This window comes from Vigna angularis, chromosome 1 (assembly GCF_016808095.1).
Source record: "Vigna angularis cultivar LongXiaoDou No.4 chromosome 1, ASM1680809v1, whole genome shotgun sequence".
NCBI lineage: Eukaryota > Viridiplantae > Streptophyta > Magnoliopsida > Fabales > Fabaceae > Vigna > Vigna angularis.
Genome location: NC_068970.1, coordinates 13,972,508 through 13,985,288, shown reverse-complemented (window position 1 = coordinate 13,985,288; position 12,781 = coordinate 13,972,508). Strand labels below are relative to the sequence as shown.

Here is a 12,781-nt window from a genome sequence, read left to right as displayed (position 1 = left end):
CATGGTATGGCATGGTAGGAGCAATTTAAAAAGGCGAATAATAAAAAAAGGAAAGAAAAAGATTTAACTCCCATGAAAAAGAAGAAAACGTAAAATCACTAAAATCATCGATATCCCCTCTTCTTGAAAAAAGAGGAGAAAGAAGGGAGCAGAAGAGAGAAGAAGAAAGGAAGCATGGTTTCGACGAGACGGAGTGGATCTCTCTCTGCCAACAACTCCAAACGATCTTCCTCATCGGAAAGCAAACCTCCTTCGCCGAAGCGTCAGAAGGTTCTTCTTCCTCTTCTTGTTCTTGTTCTTTTTCTCTTTCCCTTCTTATATTCGATTCACTTTATTCCGGACGCTTCGGTTTCGGAGATTTCCGGCATCGAAGCCGTTACTTAGCGTCGCTATCTGCGATTGAGCCTTTGCGATTTGCTCCAATTTTTTTTAGGTCGACAATGGTGGTTCGTCGGAGAAACCGGTGCCGACACCGGCGGAGAATTCGAAGGATTTACGTACTTCGGAGCCCGTGCCTGATCCTGGGGAATGTGGCTCTGCCGACGTTCAGATCGCCGGAGCCGGTTCCGCCGATGGAGTGAGCTCCGGCAAGGTCGACGCTACGCCGGCTGTGCCTGTCACGGCACCGATTGCTGATGCCGCATGTTAGTGTACTGAGTTGTTTTAGTTTTTTTTTTGTTTTACTTTTTGTGACTTTCTTAATTGCTGCTCGTGTTGTGAATTGAGTAAATAATTTTCTTACATTTTTTCCGTCGTTTTACTGTTAAGGTCCGTCCTTCTCTTCGTGGAGTGTGTATCAGAAACAGATTCCGAATATCGAGGGAGGACCGTGGTGCAGGTTTTTGTCTCAGTCTGCACAGGTAATTCGTGTTCAAACGAGTGAAGTGAATCAGAAAAGTTTCGAATGTAGTAGTCACTGTTCATGCTTTTGGGTGTTGACTCCACGTGAAGCACGTGGCGTTTTTGTTTAGTTCTTAACTTTTTAACTGGAAATTTGTGCTACTGCTGCAGAATCCTAATGTTGCTGTTTGCATACCCAATTTCACGATTGGTTCTAATAGAAGTTGCAACTTTGCACTAAAGGATCAGACTATAAGTGGAAATTTATGCAAGATCAAGCTCACGCAGGTACGTTTGAAGACTATATAAGTTTAATCCATGAAGCTTTGGATCATTGATTGGACCGTGTGTATGATTAGGCTCTCTTTTATGCTCAAAAGTATGCACATGTTAGTGGATCATTGTGCCCGTTTCTACTACGCAAATTTTTCTTATACAGTAATCTCTATAATTACTTATTGAACTTTGATTTTTTTCTGTTCTTTTATTATTTTTATTTATTTAAAGTGAATATGGTAGGATATGTAAGCGCAATTGATTGCTGTTGTTTCTGAATATGATCAGCGCGATGGAAGTGTTGTAGCTGTGTTAGAAAGTACGGGTAGCAAAGGATCTGTGCTAGTAAATGGAACGCATGTCAAGAAGAATAGCAGCTGTGTGCTTAACTCGGGTGATGAAGTTGTTTTTGGTGTTCTTGGAAATCATTCTTATGTATCCTCTTCATTTGCTGAGTAAATGAGAAGTATCAGTTATAGAATTATCGATCATTAATTGTTTCTTTTTTCTGTAGATGCATTAGTTTTTTAACTTACATTTATAAGGGTGATTTTTCTTAATTAATCTTCAACATAGATTTTCCAGCAACTTAATACCGAGGTTGCAATAAGGGGTGCGGAAGTTCCAAGTGGTGTTGGGAAATATCTGCAGCTTGAAAGGAAAAGTGGAGACCCTTCAGCTGTGGCCGGGGCCTCTATTTTGGCTTCTCTTTCCATCAAACAGGACCTTACAAGATGGAAATCTCCAACTCATACCTCTAGTAAACCTCACCCGGGTACTGATGTCTCTAGTCATCCTATTCATGATAGTACAGAAATTGAGCTTGATGCCTCAGAGTCAACTCCAAATGTGCATACTGATAAAGCAGAAGATGCTCAAACAAATGAGAAGAATTCAACAATGGATTGCAATCCGGATGCTGGTGCAGAGGCAGGCAATGTAAAACTCTCTGGGGTTAATGATTTCCTAAGGCCTTTCTTCAGGATCTTAGCTCGACCTAGTTGTAAACTGAAATTGAGCAAAAGTATCTGTAAACAGGTATTGGAAGAAAAAAATGGGACGCTGGACATGCAGGCTGCATCAACTTTGGGTACATCTGTACGCTCAGCTGTGTTTAAAGAAGATGTTCATGCTGCTATATTGGATGGGAAAGAAATAGATGTTTCTTTTGACAACTTCCCTTACTATTTAAGGTATACTTTTTCTTCTGTTTGGTAGCTATAGTTATGTTGCATAAGAATTCCTAAAGATAGGTTTCTTGTGCCAACCTTTTCTCTAAATATTTGAATTTATCCCATGTGTTCAGGCATATTTATTATTTGCTTTCATTTTTCATGTTTATGTTTTCTTATAATACCTATATATTTAGTATGCCAATGACGTAACTTTTGGCATGTATTTTAAATTTATTTGCTGAGGTACATTTGATATTTGTATAGAATTTTAGATGTTATTATTGAGACTATGGTTAATTTGTATAACTTGATTGAGTCTTTCAAGTGTTGGTGCTTGAAATGATTTTTGTTACTCTTTTATTTGATGGATTGTTAATTTGTACTGTATTTATGTTTGCATTCATGCCTTTTTGTAGTGAGAGCACAAAAAATGTCTTGGTGGCTGCTTGCTATATGCACCTAAGGCATAAAGAACATGAAAAGTTTACTACAGATCTTACAACCATAAACCCTCGTATTCTCCTCTCAGGACCTGCAGGTGTGTGAATATTATATATTACTTTTCTCCATCTTTTTCTGTAAGTATTTCTTCCCTTAATAGCCAAATTTTGCTGGTCACAGGGTCAGAAATATATCAAGAGATGTTGGCAAAGGCACTTGCAAAATACTTTGGAGCTAAGCTGCTAATATTTGATAGTCATTTGCTTTTGGGTGTAAGATAAGCCTTCCTTTTTGGGCCGGGTTTTTGAATATTTTTTTTGCTGAAAACTCTGACAAGAAACTTCATTGGCTGTGTTATCATAGGGTTTATCTTCCAAGGAAGCTGAGCTACTCAAAGATGGATTAAATGCTGAAAAAACTCTCAGCAGCACTAAGCAAAGTCCTACAGCAACAAAAATGGCTGGGAGCGTGGATCCACCTGCTACTGAAACAGAGACACCTAGCTCTTCAAATGCACCTTCACTGGCCTTTGACTCTCAACCTAAGTTGGAAACTGATAACATGCCATCCACCTCTGGGACAGCCAAAAGTTGCTTGTTCAAATTAGGTGTGTACTCTTCTACATTTCTTCTACTATGCTTTGGTTTTACATGGAGCATAGCTTTTGGTGACATTCATATGTTGGACACACACAACATGTATACTCAATCAAAAAGTTAGTATTTTTTTTTTCGTTTTCACCTTCATCGTGGTTGGGACGTGGCCATTTAGAATTTAGTAAATAAATGAATACCGCACAGTGGTTTAGTCAGTTTTTTTAACTCTTAAGCAAATTTTAATAATAAAAGGGAAATAAGATGTGCGCTTTTGTCATATACATTAATCCATTTGCACTGACCTTTTCATTTCATTTCATTTTAGTACATACTTACATATGACATTTATCAAGATATTATCAATATTGAAACTTATATGTATTTATGATGTTATGAATTTAAATTATAAATGCACTGTCATATATCAGTGCATGCGCTTTGTACTGTCATCTTAAACTATTTGTATTTTCTATATATTATCAACACAGGTGATAGGGTGAAATTTAGCTGTTCATCTTCTTGTGGAGTATATCAAACATCTTCAAGGTATGGATTTGTAGAAAACTTAACTGAACTTATTTGCTTCATTGGTGTTTAGGACTTTATTTTGCATGTCAGTTGAACTATTGAGCCCAAGCTACCATGGATACTTATACTGCCCAAAGTAGTGTAACGAAAGGACCGTTATATGTCCAATCAAAGTGTAACTGATGTGCTCATTTTTATATATCATCATTATAATTTTTATTGATGATTTCATATATAGGGGGCCATCTAATGGAGGTCGGGGGAAGGTTGTCTTACTATTTGATGATAATCCCTTGTCTAAAATTGGTGTGAGATTTGATAAACCCATACCTGATGGAGTTGATCTTGGTGGTGCCTGTGAGGGAGGTCAAGGTTTTTTCTGCAATGGTAATGCGCTACTCCATACAACTTTTATATCTTTAGAAATTGTATATTATTGTATTTTGATCCATATATTAAATAAAGTGGTATCTTACTAACTTTATGTTTCCAGTCACTGACCTTCGCTTGGAAAGTAGCGCTGTAGAAGAACTGGACAAATTACTTATTCATTCGCTGTTTGAGGTTGCCATTTACCCTGCCTTGTAGTATAAGAACTTTCTTTAATAATTTTTGGCTTCAATCTTGCAAATATTGATATTTATTCAATTTTCTTTTCAGGTTGTTTTTAGTGAAAGTAGAAATGCACCATTCATTTTGTTCATGAAAGATGCTGAGAAGTCTATTGTAGGAAATGGAGACTCATATGCATTTAAAAGTAAGCTTGAAAGTCTTCCAAACAATGTGGTCGTAATAGGTTCTCACACTCAAAATGACAGTCGTAAGGAAAAGGTATTATATTTTTGGTTAAACTAATCTGTACACAATAGGAACCTGTATCGCAATTTACATTTAGGTCTCTTCTTTTAATATTTGTAAATATTTTTGTACCAATTGTTGGAAGTCTCACATCGACTAAGATAAGGTTAATTTATAACATATAAGTGAGTGCAAACTTCACCTTACAAGCTGATTTTGGGAAGTTGAGTTAGGCTTAAAGTTCATTTCTTAACATGGAATCAGAGCTATGGTTAGAGCCTATCCTAGCGATATTTGTTGTTTGTTGGACATGTTGTTCCACCCGCTATTGAGCCATTATCGGACCACGCATTAATGTCTAGTGTCACGCTCGAGATGATGTCTATACCTCGGTGGAGGGGGGGTGTTGGAAGTCCCACACCGACCAGAGATAAGGCCAAGTTATAATATATAAGTGGGTGCAAACCTTATCTTACAAACTGATTTTGTGGGGTTGAGTTAGGCTTAAAGTCCACTTCTTAACACCAACTTTTCAATTGAGTCCTTGCCTTTTTTTGGATAAACTTGTCTAAGATTCACCTTATCCTTTGGAGTAAGTTGAAAATAGCTTTATGTGAATTAGTGTATAAGTTGATTTTAGCTTATGTGAGAAGTTCAATTTATACCTTCATATTTTCTTCTACAAGTGTCTTTGTAGATGTTTATCCAAATAGAATCCTATCCCGATTTTCTTTTTGGATATTAGGGACCCAAAAAGTTTAAAATATTGTTAGATTTTATTTATAATATCATTAAGTAGCATTCATATTGACTTTTAAAGCTTCAATTGAAGCAAAGTCGCTAGATTTGATTTTTCACTTCCCGTTCTTTATAGGATGGATTTATTATTCCAGAAACATGGTCATCAGCGGGACAATTTCTAGCTCACGATACCATATCAGAATTTTGATGAGAGAAAATAGAGAAAAGATTCACAGAAAGAGAACTGATAACAGATAACTAGCTAACATCCAGTTGAATAACTGAATTTTTACATTTATATAATATAATTTAGCCATATTTTTAGATAATGTAGGATCCCCAACATTCCTTTCCTCATGCTGAGGACTGAACATCTCAAGTATAAGACTAAATATGTGTGGATGGTTTGATAATGAGTGACATGATAGACCCAATGTAACATTGTTAGGATAGACTTTGACACTCTCATAAAATGAATTTTAAGTTAACTCAACTTTATAAAATAGACTTGTAAAGTGAAATTTATACCTATTTATATATTATAAATTGGTCATACTTTTAAGATGCATGGGATCTCCTATAGGAATAAGTGCAAGTCATCGAGGCTCTAGGTATCTGTGTAAAAGTTTAAAAATGTAGGGACTTGCATGATGTAACCTTTTTTTAACATGAAAAGTCTACAGTAGTCAATTCTAAGTAGTGATGTAGAGCAGCTGACCTGAAAAATGGTAGAGCAGGTAGGCTAGAAGACCACTATTATGAAGTTTTGAGATGCACATTTCATAATCTGTACTTGCTTACTGAAAACTAAAATAAAATGGTCAAAATTAGAGACGTGTAATTAGTGATCTAAAGTTGGAATTTTGAGCTTAATAAGCACATCATATCAACAAAGGTGATGGGCATGATGGAAAATGACTGTTGAGCAAGCCCTAGAGATGAAAGGAAATAACTATATAGGGACAGAACAGATCAAGGCTGTACTTGTTGGCTTGAAATAGTATTTGACGCAGTGGAAAGTGGCTACGGGCACAAAAGATGACTTGAAACTAAGGAACAGAACAAGACTGCAGAAGTCAGCAGTAGGTAGAAAACTGTCGTCACATATTTGAAAATAATTGAAGAATCTTGAAGGATTCTAAAAAAGGGTGGGGGGTGGTACCCAGCGAGGTGTTTTTTGGCTCCAGTCATGAAGCATTAGAAGTGTTGAAGGTCAATAGTTTAGTACAATGTACCCTGGAATCCTTTTGTGATGTGATTTGGTTTATGGCATTGTTGAAAGAATAAATTAATCAGTCTCTAAAAAACCATTTTGTCCTAGTTGTTGGCTTTCTATTTCTCTTTGCTTTGTATTAATTGCGAATATCTCAAGTGAAATAAGATGCAATCTGGATTGTTTACGTATTTGATTTATTGAATTTACTTACTTCACCGCTTTAGATCTCTTCGTAAGTGATTATTTAATTGATGTATAACTTTTTTCTCCTGCAGTCACATCCTGGTGGTTTGCTTTTTACAAAATTTGGTAGCAATCAGACTGCCCTTCTTGACCTGGCTTTCCCTGTAATGACTAATATCCTTTTCACTTCTATTACTTATGTTTGAAAGAGGGGAGCAGGAATTGCTGACCTATGTTTGTACTTTTGTGTATTACTTCGTACCTGCAACCTAATAATACTATCTTTGAGCTTTCTGAGGAAATAATTGTTATGCCTCTTCAATTTTTTTAGGATAGTTTTGGACGATTGCATGACAGAGGGAAGGAGGTTCCAAAACCAAATAGAACTTTGACTAAGCTCTTCCCAAATAAAATTATAATTCACATGCCTCAGGTATGTACAGTGGAATGTTTGTCATGGATTTTGTTCTCCTTATACAATACAATATTCATAATATATTCCCTGATATAGGATGAGGCTCTTCTAGCATCTTGGAAGCAGCAACTGGATCGAGACGTTGAAACTCTCAAAATCAAAGGGAATTTACATCACTTGCGTGCAGTGAGTGCCTTGTGTGTTGCTTGTGAATTTAATTTATTCAGCATAATTGAAAGTCTTTCATATCATCACATCTGCATTTTTTGTTTACAAAATAGAGTTGGAGGCAATGATTCTTCATCCTATTATTTCATTGTGGTACTAAACAATTCAAAGTATGATTTATATATGAATGGATGGGATACCAGTTGAACATCCAATAAGAGTAATTTGCCCATGGAAGTTTGTCTCCCTTGCATGTATGACAATCACCACTTCTTAAGGTTTGGAATACGAGTCCTTGTATAAGTTGTGGAAGGATGCTTGATGGGTCTGAAATTTTATTTTTTCTATGGGTTTTACCTTGTCTCTGTCAACTCTCTAGCTTGGCCTAGTTTGGCCATTTAAAGTTTTAATTCGTGGTTGGTATTTCACTTTGAGTTTTCATTTTTGTATAAATCTTATAAACTGAGAAGTTAGTTGGAATTTTCTATGGCCTTTATTTGATTCTGTAATTTCTTACTTGTATATGTATATAGGAAAATTTAGACATCTGATTTATTTAGTCTGTTTTAGTGGAAGTTTTCCAATAACTGCTATAATTTTGAGGTTAATTTTTTATGAATTAAGATTTAGTTGAAAGTCTAGTACCTTCATTAAATTATTTTGTGCATAATAGGGTTACATGACACAGATGTTGAACGGTGTCATAAATTCATACTTTCAATGTTAATTCCGAGTTGCTGTTCTGATGTTTTAAATTTTCAGTAATCATAGGCTAACTCATTTTAATTATAGGTTTTGGGACGTTGTGGAATGGAATGTGAAGGACTTGAGACGTTATGCATTAAGGATCAGACACTTACAAATGAAAGTATGTTCTAAGCATTCGGTGCTTTTTTGGATTTGTCTATAGGGTCTCTCCTATATCATTGTTTGTCACATTGCAGATGCAGAGAAGATAATTGGTTGGGCTTTAAGTCACCACCTCATGCAGAATTCAGAAGCTAAGCCTGATTCGAAGCTTGTATTGTCATGTGAGAGGTAATTGCTAGTTTACACTGATTGTGATTTGATATATTATATTTGGTTAATTGTATTTTACAATTTTGATATGGTATTCCTCCAGCATTCAGTATGGAATTGGGATCTTGCAGTCCGTCCAGAATGAGTCCAAGAGCCTGAAGAAATCTCTTAAGGTGATTGTTTGCGCTTGCTTGTGATGTAGATGTCATTCCAGCTTTGCCTTTTAGTGTTTACAACTTACAAGTGTAGGGTTCATAAACACTGTATTCTAAAATCAAGTTGATTGTACAGGATGTTGTAACAGAAAATGAATTTGAAAAGAGGCTTTTGGCTGACGTTATTCCTCCTAGTGACATTGATGTTACCTTTGATGATATTGGAGCTCTTGAAAAGGTCAAGGATACATTGAAAGAGTTGGTGATGCTTCCTTTACAGCGACCTGAGCTTTTTTGCAAGGGGCAATTAACCAAGGTTCACTTCCTTTGTAGATTGAAATTTATTTTATTGTTTAAAGATTTTTGTGCTTCTTCTCTTTACTTTGGTTGATATCTATGTTGATTTGATTAGTTGATTGATTTTGTGATGTTTTATTTTTCATTAATCTTTTAGTGTCCTTCCTCTGTTCCCACTCTAAAAGTGAGGAAAACGAGGGAAGTGGAATCAGTTGCCATGTATTAATTATGTTTGATTGGCATATTTTACATCTAGGTTGTCACATTAATATCTTATATTGACCGCTGCATTCTGCAGGATATGCAACTTATTTCTTCATTGAAAAATTCAATTAATTGTGAAAAGCTAAAAGCAACTGTGATAGGTTTTTTTGAGAAAAAATTGGAGTTTTCTTTTCCATAATCAATAAATATTTCTTTTTGGTATTACAACAATTAAATAAAACATATAATTTTGATGATCATCTAACTGACTATCAAAATATTATCCATTCTGCTATCTCAGCTTTGAATTACCTTTTGTGCAGCCATGCAAAGGTATCCTATTATTTGGTCCTCCTGGAACGGGTAAAACAATGCTCGCAAAAGCAATTGCTACTGAAGCTGGTGCAAACTTCATTAACATTTCTATGTCAAGTATTACATCTAAGGTTAAATTTGTACCCACCTTTTGTGTATTTTGATCTCACCTTTATCAGTTTTTGGGCATATCATCTCACATTCTTGCTTTTTTTCTTTCTTTTTGTTTTAGTGGTTTGGTGAGGGTGAGAAATATGTGAAAGCTGTTTTCTCTTTGGCGAGTAAAATTTCTCCAAGTGTTATATTTGTTGATGAGGTTAGTCTTTTAACTAAAGTGTCTTACTTTGTATTGATTAATCGAATATAACTTTTCTAGCCTTGTTTCAGGTTGACAGCATGCTGGGTCGGAGGGAAAACCCAGGGGAGCATGAGGCCATGCGAAAGATGAAAAATGAATTCATGGTAAATTGGGATGGCTTACGTACGAAGGAAACAGAGAGAGTTCTTGTGCTGGCAGCCACTAACAGGCCTTTTGACCTAGATGAAGCTGTTATAAGGAGAATGCCAAGAAGGTGAATACCTTATTTAGTTGTGCTTCGTCTCCCCTTTCCATTGTTTTGTTAACTTGAGACGAGACCTAGCATATTATGTTTTTTCTTTTAAATGCAGATTGATGGTAAATTTGCCAGATGCTCCTAATAGAGCAAAAATATTGAAAGTCATACTGGCCAAAGAGGAGTTGTCTCCTGATGTTGATTTGGATGCAGTTGCTACTATGACCGATGGATACTCTGGAAGTGATCTTAAGGTAGCTAGTGTTATTTTTCTTGTTACCTTATTCTTTAGAAATTAATCGATAAGTACCTAAACATAAATATACATCTATCATCATCCCATACTACCTACTTGATGTTGGACTTAGACACTCAACCATACCCAAATTCCTATCACTAATGTTTCAATTTTTAGTCGATATTTAATTCTTGCTCTTGTACTGCAGAATTTATGTGTTACGGCAGCACACCGGCCTATTAAAGAGATATTAGAAAAAGAAAAAAAGGTACGACTCTTCTATATGCTGGTGTTATGCTTGGTATCTATGGATTGAATGCACGAATCATTCCGTAAAGTCTGCACGCTATTTATATATGGTATATAAATTTATGACCTTAGTTGAGACAATGCAATAGTAGACCAGGATAATTTTTTATTTCTTGATGATCTTGGATTTTGAATACATTCCTGATTAAGTTGTTACTCTGTCAGTGCTTTCAATGAAAGGGAGTTATAGTATCCTTAGAAAATGTGTTTATGTTTAAAAAGGAAGTCGTGCTTATTTTGTTTGATGAATGACAGGACCGCGTTGCTGCACTAGCAGAAGGTCAACCAGCTCCAGCGTTATGTAGCAGTGGGGACATCAGATCATTAAACATGGAGGACTTCAAATATGCTCATCAACAGGTATGAAATGAAATTCCATTTATGCAAAGCCCTCTCCCGAACTGAGTTGTCCCACCTTTCACTTTTAGTAATACGTTACTTTGTACGCAGGTTTGTGCGAGTGTTTCTTCTGAATCAGTAAACATGACTGAGCTTTTACAATGGAATGAACTATATGGAGAAGGGGGTTCAAGAGTAAAGAAAGCACTCAGCTATTTCATGTGAGTTTTTCTTTAGCTGGCATAGTTTCCCCCCAGTGCTGCCTCCATCTCATGAAGCCTACATTTATAGTTTACCGATTTTTGTGGCTTCCCAGAGGTTTGCTGTTGAGCCATTTCGTTTGTAAAATGAAATATAGAATTTTATTAAAGAAGTAATTTTAGTACATTTGGGATGATGAGTTTTGGAAGTAGGGAAGCCTTCCAGAATTTTGGTCTGTTCCGCTACTTTTGTTTTGTTCCTCATCCCAAGGGAACATGTTTTTATTTTTATTTTTTCAAGTTATAAAAGTTCTACTAGATGAAATAGCCAGGGTGTCATGTGCATAATAAGTATTTAGATCCGGTCTCTCTATCTATCTGTTTTATTACTTTTATGTACATAACGGACGTGTTAGAGCCCTCTTTAATTGATTCCTGCGGGATCCTAGCTATTCAACAATTTTATTTGGATTCTGCAATCATCAAATGTTTACAGTGTTCGGCATACGACTTTTTAATACAATCCTCACCAAAATCAGTCATTTCAGGCTAATTACATTAATTTTTATTTTTTTTGTTTATTTATTTTACTTTCGAGTTGAATCAAACCATTTATTTTACTTCCAACTATATTATATATATTTTTTAATGGAAGTGGCGTTTCAAGTTGACAGTTAAATTGTTTACGCATGTTTTAATATTTTAGAATACTGTTTAACACGTAAAATATATGTAATATTTATTAAATTAAGAAAATTATATTTATTTATTTTTAAAATTTAAAAATAAAAATATATCATAATATGATAATGAATTTCAATGTTATGTTGAATTTCAGCAACTACAAACATTTAATCCATATATATATATATATATATATATATATATTGCATTATGTCTATATTCATATATTGAGTCTTTGAGACAACAGTTATGCACAACTTATGTAGAAAGGCATTTTCATGTTTTGTTCCATGAAACAAAATATTCAAATTAATAAAAAGGTGCAATGGCATGCCCCTCCCTTGTAGTATTCACATTACTTGCATTTTGGAACACTTCACTTTAACATGCTCAAAGAAACACGCATCTTTCAAAAATTGTATGTGGTTAATTTTAATGGTGTGTGATAACATGACAAGGAAAACCATAAATATTAACATGTCCTTGTGAAAAACAAAAACGTTGCAAGTGATTTTGAACCTGTAGAGGGTTAAGGAAACACACCCCTCATTTCACTAAAGTTGTTGTGCTTAATATAATCAAATATGAAGTAATATTTATAGACCGGCAGGAGAATTTTAAAAGGATTAATTAAATATTTACTAATTATGAATATATATTTGAAGTAAACATAATAATTTTTAGGCTTAATTAATAATTTATTACTTATATTGAGATATTTGATTTATTTTTATTTTTATATTTTTTTATTGTTTCTATTTTTCAAACAAAACTAAATTAGCATTTCTATTGAATTAGCATTAATTCTATGAGAAATGATAAGTTAAAATCTTTAGAACATCTTTTACTTTAAAGATGTCATGTGTCAACATAAAAAGATTTCAAGATGAAAAATAACGTAAACTTTGATATATAACATATCTAAATTTTAATATGCAATACTTTCAAAGACTATCAAAATATAATTTAAATGAATATAAGAATTAAAATTAATCAAATATTTAAATATAAAAACTAAATTATTAATTAAATATATTTATTAATATATTTTGTTTGAGCATGAAGTTTTGTCTTTACTTTTTTTCTTAC

At 34.5% G+C, this 12,781-nt stretch overlaps 1 protein-coding gene across 2 annotated transcripts; it reads left to right on the top strand.

The window, feature by feature from the left end:
• The first annotated feature begins 71 nt into the window (after positions 1-71).
• LOC108342849 (uncharacterized) lies at positions 72-11,333 on the top strand. 2 transcript variants are annotated; one of them, XM_017580726.2, is made up of 28 exons: positions 72-270; positions 434-644; positions 769-860; positions 1,012-1,128; positions 1,405-1,551; positions 1,693-2,055; positions 2,155-2,309; positions 2,708-2,829; positions 2,913-3,004; positions 3,096-3,339; positions 3,817-3,874; positions 4,095-4,243; positions 4,350-4,420; positions 4,517-4,687; positions 6,887-6,958; positions 7,126-7,227; positions 7,306-7,395; positions 8,170-8,245; positions 8,322-8,415; positions 8,501-8,570; positions 8,689-8,868; positions 9,377-9,499; positions 9,601-9,684; positions 9,756-9,940; positions 10,038-10,176; positions 10,369-10,428; positions 10,725-10,829; positions 10,920-11,333. In XM_017580726.2, the coding sequence occupies exons 1-28, from the start codon at positions 175-177 to the stop codon at positions 11,031-11,033; spliced, it is 3,582 nt and encodes a 1,193-aa protein (XP_017436215.1). In that variant the 5' UTR covers positions 72-174; the 3' UTR covers positions 11,034-11,333. The 2 variants fall into 2 exon arrangements, with proteins under 2 accessions (XP_017436215.1, XP_017436198.1); XM_017580709.2 differs by having other exon boundaries at positions 1,693-2,309.
• The last annotated feature ends 1,448 nt before the right edge of the window (positions 11,334-12,781 follow it).

Bases quoted from the DNA above. Each gene is read 5' to 3' on its own strand.
- LOC108342849 (XM_017580709.2), top strand. From the start codon at position 175: ATGGTTTCGACGAGACGGAGTGGATCTCTCTCTGCCAACAACTCCAAA. The intron at 861-1,011 runs GTAATTCGTGTT...CTACTGCTGCAG, and splicing joins TTTTGTCTCAGTCTGCACAG to AATCCTAATGTTGCTGTTTG. The intron at 7,228-7,305 runs GTATGTACAGTG...TCCCTGATATAG, and splicing joins TTATAATTCACATGCCTCAG to GATGAGGCTCTTCTAGCATC.